Source organism: Bos javanicus, chromosome 16 (assembly GCF_032452875.1).
Source record: "Bos javanicus breed banteng chromosome 16, ARS-OSU_banteng_1.0, whole genome shotgun sequence".
In the NCBI taxonomy this organism is placed as follows: Eukaryota; Metazoa; Chordata; class Mammalia; order Artiodactyla; family Bovidae; genus Bos; species Bos javanicus.
In genome coordinates, this window is record NC_083883.1 from 71,521,930 (window position 1) to 71,530,650 (window position 8,721).

The 8,721-nt window shown below is 37.3% G+C and overlaps 1 protein-coding gene across 2 annotated transcripts in view; it reads left to right on the forward strand.

Moving 5' to 3' along the window:
* Positions 1–6,490, forward strand: part of NSL1 (NSL1 component of MIS12 kinetochore complex) — a 33,893-nt gene extending 27,403 nt beyond the window's left edge. Inside the window, exons 5-6 of one of the 2 annotated variants that reach the window (XM_061383543.1) lie at positions 2,406–2,473; positions 5,000–6,490. In XM_061383543.1, coding sequence (XP_061239527.1) covers positions 2,406–2,473; positions 5,000–5,278 — 347 coding nt within the window. In that variant the 3' untranslated portion in view covers positions 5,279–6,490. Of the gene's footprint in view, positions 1–2,405; positions 2,474–2,642; positions 4,124–4,999 lie in introns of those variants that run through there. The other variant, XM_061383544.1, reaches the window with a different exon arrangement.
* The last annotated feature ends 2,231 nt before the right edge of the window (positions 6,491–8,721 follow it).

Here is an 8,721-nt window from a genome sequence, read left to right on the forward strand (position 1 = left end):
TGGATCTAGATACTGTCTGCAGAGTTGGGAAACAGGATAAACCTGTGTTTATGGTTTTTTAAATATATTTATTTTTTAAAATTTATTCATTTTTTAATTGAAGGATAATTGCTTACAGAATTTTGTCATTTTCTGTCAAACCTCAACCTGAATCAGCCATCAGTATATATATATATCCCCTCCCTCTTGAACCTCCCTCCCATCTCCCTCCCCATTCCACCCCTCTAGGTTGATACAGAGCCCCCGTTTGAGTTTCCTGAGACATACAGCAAATTCCCACTATCTATTTACATATGGTTATGTAAGTTTCCATGTTACTTTCTCTATACCTCTTACCCTTTCCTCCCCTCTCCCCATGTACATAGGTCTATTCTCTGTCTGTTTCTCCACTGCTGCCCTGCAGATAAATTCTTCAGTAGTATCATTTTTCTAGATTCCATATGTATACATTAATATGCGATATTTATCTTTCTCTTTCTGACTTATTCACTCTGTATAATAGGCTCTAGGTTCATCCATCTCATTAGAATTGACTCTAATGTGTTCTTTTTTATGGCTGAGTAATATTCCATTGTGTATATGTACCACAACTTCTTTAACATAGGATAAACCTATTTTTAAATAGTACCTTTTCAAATAATGTGCCCATTATGTTTTCATATGTACAGTAAATATAGTCACACTGTCCAAAAATCTGGAAACATCAGGAAAATATCCTATTTATTTCATTTTTTACATTTTAACAGTTAGATCCATTGCTTTAAATTTTACTTGAAAAGGTAACTTGAAGTTAAAAAAGAAGATATTGACTATATTATTTGCAAATGTAACTAACACATATTTATTCTGCTTCCCAATTTTACAGACACTCTGTACCCCAAAAAGTTTCCTTATATTCCTTACTGGTCAATATTCTGCTGCTCTCAGAGGTAGCCACCATTCTGACTTAATCATCATATTTCTTCAAATATTCTTTCTATCTCTGTTAATTTACATATGCAGGAAAGGTAAATTGAACTAAAAAGTCATTGCAACTAGAGTTGCATTTTATCAATCTGATTATGAAATGTTTTAGATCCACTTACAACTTTCATACTCCCTTTTTTCAAAAGATGAATTACTTAGAAATTGTCAACAACATTTTTACTTGCAAAGGATTTTGGTACAGTGTGTAGAACAAAGCTAATGGGAAATATGTAATGGAAGATTTGTCTTTTTAATAGGACCAAATGTTACTAAATTAACAGAAGCACACAAAATGTAGGAATCTCATTTTTATTAATAAAAATTATTTTTAAATACTTCCTATTATTGCCACACTGTATATTAAAAACTTTTTTACAGTGATAAGAAATTATGTGAATATTAAATTTTTAATTAGATTGCTTGTCTTTATTCTTACTCCCTGGTGGCTCAGGCAGTAAAGCGTTCTGTCTACAATGTGGGAGACCTGGGTTTGATCCGTAGGTCGAGAAGATTCCCTGGAGAAGGAAATGGCAACCCTCTCCAGTACTCTTGCCTAGAAAATCATATGGACGGAGGAGCCTGGTGCAGGCTACTGTCCATGGGGTCACAAAGAGTCGGACACGACTGAGAGACTTCACTGATTCTTACTCTGAATCTATCTACAAAGGTCAACCACATATCTTCTGTCTGTTGAGTCACTGAGTCGTGTCTGACTTTTTGCAACCCCATGGACTGTAGCTTGCCAGGCTCCTCTGTCCATGGGATTCTTCGGCAAGAATACTGGAGTTGGTTACCATTGTCTCCTCCAGGGGATCTTCCTGACCCAGGAATTGAACCCACGTCTCTTGCATCTGCAGTTGGATTCTTTACCACTGTGCCACCTGGGAAACGCCGTTTTCTCCATAGTTCTCATATTTCTGTTTTTGTCTTATCCATTCTATGTTCCCCATCGCCTTTCAACAGTATGACTGTATGATCTCTGAATTCTTTTTAAGTGGATGTAATTACTGAACTACTGAATCTAATCTGAATTATGGTGGAATTTCAAAGTGGGAGATAATATTTTCTATTGAATTTAATCCCTACACTTTCCAATGTTTTAATGTAGGGAATTATTTTGATGTAACACTTTTAATAAGGCCATCTCATTTGTAGATACATTGTGCTTCCTAATATTCACCATTTCAACATCCTGTACTTTGTATTGGTATATTATCCACACTCTTTTAAGATTATTTCCTCCCTTCTTATCATATTCAAATAAATAGAGTATGTTATTTCACTGATCTTCTGTTTTCTATATAGAATAACCTCTGATTTTCTTGTTAAATAAAGGTGAAGAGTCCTCACAGATTATTGTCCAGATATCACCTGCTTGTCTTTTATGACTTGGTATTAGATTAAAAAGCCTAAAATATTGTTTGGTGGTTTCTTTGCAGCCCCTCGGTTGGAAAACTTGAGATGCAGAGGAGGAGCCGTAGCTAAGGAGATCAGTGAAGCCATGAAGGTAACTACCTACTAAATTATAAGTGAATAACATGTGTAGCTAGGTATTTGCTTTTAGCATTCATATGTGTCTTAGTCTGTTGTAATAGGAATTCTCAGTAGTCTTTTAAATAGATCTTTAATGAAGTTATTAAATGACTGTAACATTCAGAATAATTACCATTTTTTAGGTACCTACCGTGTGCCAGTGTTATACCTGGCTTCTTTAAAGGTTGGGCTTCCCTGGTGACCCAAATGATAAAGAATCTGCCTGCAACGCAGGAGACCTGGGTTCCATCCCTGCATCGGGAAGATCCCCTGGAGAAGGGAATGGCTAGCTACTGCAGTATTTTTGCTTGGAGAATTCCATGGACGGAGGAGCCTGGCAGGCTATAGTCCATGGGGTTGTAAAGAGTCGGACATGACTGAACGATTAACACTTTAACTTAACTTTCTTTAAAGGTTGGCTATATTTTTTGAGTTCTGAGAGTTAGGAATCCATCAAACAATTTTGGATAATAACACTAACATTTAGTCAGCATTTGTGAATTAGGCCCCGTCTAACTGTTTCACCTATATTGTATCACCTCATTTAATCCTTACTCTATCCCTCTGAGAGAAGTACTGCTACTTCCTTGTTTTACAGATAAGGAAACTAGAGGGGCTAAGTAGATTGCCCAAACAGATAATTGTGCCAGGATTTAAACCCTGGATGTTTAGCTCCAGAACATGTACTCTTAACCACTGTATTATACTGTATTTATGCAAATAATCAGTAAATAATATATAATAAGAATAGCAGAAGAGGTTTATTAGAGTCAAACCAAGGGCTATAGCCCAGGAAAGAGCTTCTCAGTAGCTTTGATGGGACTGCTCCAAAGGGGTAGGGGAGGAGCCAGTCTATATGAATTTTTTGGCTGGGGAAAAAAATGTTGTCAGGATTGCGACTTGGTAAAAAATTACTGCTAAGCGCGAAGAACAGATGTCTCAAGTTAATGATTTTAGTGTTTTTTTCTGTGTATGGGAAGGTGCAAGAATCTGGGGTCATTGAAATATGTCCTTAAATGTGCATCTTAACTATCTGGGAGCCTGTGTATCCAAAGCACAGAATGCTTCATCTTGGCTTTCCCTTCCTGAGTTCCCCTCGGGGCTCGCTGTCTTGGGTGACTGCAGTGGGTTGTGCCTTCGCCCTTTGTGTAACTGGGTGATGAGCACATTTTTTTCTTTCATGGTGAAAGCAGAGGTACGGGTATGCTTGACAGGCCATAAGACAGGCTGTTTGAGTTAGCACACGGTTCAAACTAGATCATGTATAAACCAGAGTGACTTCCCCACACCTCAGTATGTGAAAGTTTCTTCCATCAACTGCGTATCCAACTTGGAGTTTTAATATTATAATAATAAAATTGTCTATGTTCTTGACATGTATTCTGCCCAAACAAAAACATTTGGATTTCTAGTACATGAAAATTATTTTTAAACTCCTTCAGGATCTCCTCTGTTTTGATTACTTTCTATAACCTTCTTTTGTGATGTGTATTGATCCCATGATTTTCTGGTACTCACACTTCTCTCACAGCATGCTCTTAATCAGACATTGGCAAACTGGGGTGGGCCAGGCTAAAACCCGGCCTGCCACCTGTTTTTGTAAATAAAATTGTTTTGGAACGGAGCCGTGTACTTTCGTCTGCTTATTGTCTATGGTCTCTTTGGGGCTTCCCAGGTGGCATGGTGGTAAAGAATCTGCCTGCCAATGCAGGAGACATGGGTTCAATCCCTGGTTCTGAAGATCCCTAGAGTAGGAAATGGCAACTCATTCCAGTATTTTTGGCTAGAAAATTCCATGGACAGAGGAACCTGGTGGGCTTCATTCAGTCCAAGGGGTGGCAAAGAGTGGGATGTGACTGAGCATGTATGCATGTGTGGCCTCTTAACACTAGAACAGGAGAGTTGAATAATTGTGACAAATGTAAAGGCCCTCACAGCCTAAAATGTTTATTCTATGGGCCTTTATAGGAAAAATGTGCTGATCCCTCCTCTAAGATTTCTAAAATTGTACTATCCTAAAATACAGAATTCCAGACATTAGATTTTTTAACTCTGAAATTCTGTTACCTCCTCTGTGGGTGGGTGGGTGGGTGGGTGTGTGTGCGTGTGTTTTAATCTTTTCACCTTGCTGTGAGGCATGTGGGATCTTAGTTCCCCTACTAGGGATTGAACCTGCACCTCCTGCATTGGAAGGACAAACTCTTAACCATTGAACTGCCAGGGAAGTCCCTGTTACCTCCTGTTTTACTAGAGTTTTATTTTACTACCAGGCATTATAAAATAGGAATAGAATACATCTTTTTAGCTTTAGCTTTTTGTTAAAATTCCTCGGCTAAAATTGGTATTTTAAAGTAATATCGATTATCTGTGACTTAAAAATAAGGTTTTAGAAAAAGGCTTGACCTGAACAGTTTAAAGACTTGAGTATTGTACTTATCTCTGTGTGTTTGTGTTTCAGCCTGAGATTAATGTTAAGTATTACTGTTGTTTGTTTTTTAAGTCCTTACCTGCATTAATTGAACAAGGAGATGGATTTTCCCAAGTGTTAAAGATGCAGCCTATTATCCAGCTCCAGAGAGTCCACCAGGAAGTCTTTTCCAGTTGCTGTAGGAAACCAGATGTTAAACCCGAGAGCTTTATAGCACAAATAGAAACCACACCAGCAGAGACTTCTACTAGGACAGCTACTGACTTGGTACTGAGAAGAAAGCGAACTAAAGACTGCCCCCAGAGAAAATGGTATCCGTTGCGGCGAAAGAGAATTAATCTTGATACATAAGCCCTTTTTATTCATCTTAAGAGGTGAAGTAAGGCACTGTCAACATTTAGATTACAGCCTAATGCCTGGACAGGACTTTGTTTAAACAGCAGATAACTAGTGATTCCTTAGTACAAATATAGTAACGCTATATTGGGGTGTGATATAATATTTTCATCTGTAGTCCATGAAAAGCATATTGTTTGAATATTGGCATAAAGCCTGTCAATAGTCATTAAGAGTGCAAACTTTTACTGTCCTTAAATACCATCAGCACTTGGCTGCCTTACAGCTTTTGTGGAATTTCAGAAGTAACATATTCCACTGCATTTCCCAGATATACGTCTTTGTTTAAAAAAGAGCTGTAACAGTTATCTTTATTTAAGGGCTGAAAGTCATCATCATTTCTGCACAGTAGCAGATACAGTTGTTTTCTTGGGTTCCTTCCCCCAAGGCAGTTTGATTTATCAAATTAACATGCAGATGACAAGACTGGCTTTGACTTTGTTACACTAAGTTCCACTAATTTGAATTTGTGGGATTAATTTTAGAATTTTTTTGGTTTTGTTTTGTAAGACAAAGAAGATGATTATTTGTGTAAGAATTTCTCTTAGAAATAAAACTTGCCATGTAGCTGACGTTTCTTACCCACACTTTTGCTTTCAAAGATTAACTTTTAAACATAAGTTGACTTGGAACTAATAATTTCTTTTCAGGATTTCTCATTATTTTTTGTAGATGAATCCAGTTCAAAAATATATATCAGATTAATACATTAAACAAACGTCACTGTGGAAGAAATACAGATGCAATCATATTGAACTATTTTACATTTGAGAATGTTTACATATCAAGTATATAATGATTGGTAGAAAGAAGTCTGAGAAAGCAGTATTGCCTATACTTCTAAACATTTAAGTAGAGTTTCTCTAGCTCTTATTGTTTCACTTATTCACATTAATACAATGTAGCCAGGGCCATCTAGTTTGCCAGCTGTTTTCTTACAAACGATTATATACCTTCATTCCTTTACAGAGGAATTTACTAATCACGAGGTTGGAAAATAATGTACTTCTCTTGTTCATTATATGTTAATAATCATGAATAAGAAAGTCTGTCTCAGTGAAGAAAACTTACAAAGCTACTTTATTGCATTCTGAATTTGAGTGTTAAAACTTGAGATCTGTATATTTGTATGCAATAGTGTGTTTTTATTAAAATAATGTACAAAGACTGCAGCCTTGATCCTGTGTATTTTAAAGACTTGTCTCAGCCCTTCTGGAGCTCAGCTTTGGTTGGATGGTAGGTCAACACCTTGCACATAACTAAATTTCTCTGTAAAACTGGAGTCTACAGAATATTGCTATACTAATGTCGTGCTTTTTCATAATATCAGTACAAAAGTCTATGAATAGTTTCACTCAAAAGCATGCAAACAAAAGCATTATTGTTAATTCCCCTAGATTAGATAACTGAATTGTGTTTCTGTTAAAAAATCTTCTTTTTAAGAAATTCATATTGAGATACATAGAGTCTAATAACTTGATGTTTTAGGTTTGTTTGCAGTATGTGAGCCAAGAAAAAAGGAGAGGAATAGATGAAGTGAGTATGGCAAAAATCTTGATAATGTTGGATCTGTGTGAAACTATAATCTTTCTACTCCTGGGTCTGGAAATTTTTATAATTAAAAAGTTTGTTCTTTTTAAAGCCCTCAGACAAACAGCTGAAACTTGAAATCTTTTAGAGGGCTCTAAGCGTTACTCCACAGTTACAGCAGAGTTCCAAATGAAATACCATTAGGAAAGAAAATATATTAGCATTATTAACTAAGGTAAACATGGCTGATATCAGTAATTTATTCTCGATAAGTATTTTTAAGAAGAGAAATGGAGGGACTTCCCTGGTGGTCCAGTGGCTAAGACTCAAGTACTCCCAGTATAGGGGGCTGGGGTTTGATCCCTGGTCAGGGAGCTAGATCCCACATGCTGAAACTAAAAAGATCCAGCATGCTGCAACTAAGACCTGGTGCAGCCAAATAGTTTTTAAAAAAGAGAAATTGAATTTCTGCATAGACTGAGAACTAGCTAGCTAAGGTGATGAAAAGTCAAAAAGTCTGTAGTTGCAAGAAATATTGAAGGAAAAAATAGAAAATCAAATAGTGACATACCTATGGTAAAAAGAAGGCCAGATTGGATGGAGTCTTAAATTTCCTTTCAACAAAAACCAAAGTCAGACAAAGAAGCAAAACACAGGAAGGTCAAATCCAGTTTCAAGGGACAGAGAACATTTAAAGCAGCTGGTTTCTGAAAACACTGAAGGAATATCTGTGTTTTCCAAACATCAGGCATTAGAAACTGTATTAGTCAGCTTGAGTTGCTGTAACAGAATACCACAGACTGGGTGACTTAAACAACAAATTTAATTTCTCACGGTTCTGGAGATTTGAAGCCCACGATCAAGGCAAATTCAGTTTCTGTTCCTTCATGCATGCATTGGTGGTTGGGGCGGTATTGGTGTCTTTTCTTTTAAGAACATTAATCCTGTTAGAAAGCTACACCTATGACCTTATTTAACCTTAATTACTTCCTTAGAGGTCTTGTCTCCAAATACAGCCACACTTGAGGCAGGATTATGGGCTTCCCTGGTGGTTCAGACAGTAAAGAATCCACCTGCAATGCAGGAGACCTGGGTTCAGTCCCTGGATTGGGAAGATCCCCTGGAAAAGGGAACGGCTGCCCACTCCAGTATTCTGGCCTGGAGAATTCGTCCATGGGGTCACAAAGAATCGGATATGACTGAGCGACTTTCACTTTAGAGCTTCAACATATGGATTTTGAGGGGACTCAAACGTTTGGTCCATAACACTGGACAACAGAAATCTTTCCCTCTACCTCTTTCCTTGGGCCCCCATGGCTTGGGCTGCGTAGAGAACAAAGTCAATGAAATCAGACTTTTACTTCGCTTCAGAATGCAGCTGTCTGTAAAACTGAGCTTGTCTGACTTCTGTTGAAGGCCTTCGTTTTCCCCTATATACCTTCATTTATTTACTAAGCCACTCAACAGATACCTGGTAGTCACTACTTAGTTCAAAAGTCAGGTTCAGAGCATAGTTTCTGAGCCAGATCGCCTGGATTCAGATATCTGTTCTACTGTTATTATATAGGATTGAGCAGGATACCTCTGTATCACAGTGTTCTCATATATAACATGGGGATGACAATAATACCCACCTTATAGTGTTGTTATGAGAAGTGAGTTCATAATATAAAGTCTTTAGTACTTGGCACATAGTATACATACTGAGCATTCCACAAGCGTTATTATTACTTGGTTTGTCAAAAAAGGAAGTGAAAACACTCAAGGGATAAAACTTCAAGAGTCTCATATTCCAGTGAGGAGAACAATGATCATGCAATGCAGCAAATCATAGATGTATGTGGGGGAACTTTGGTGAGAAGCCATGG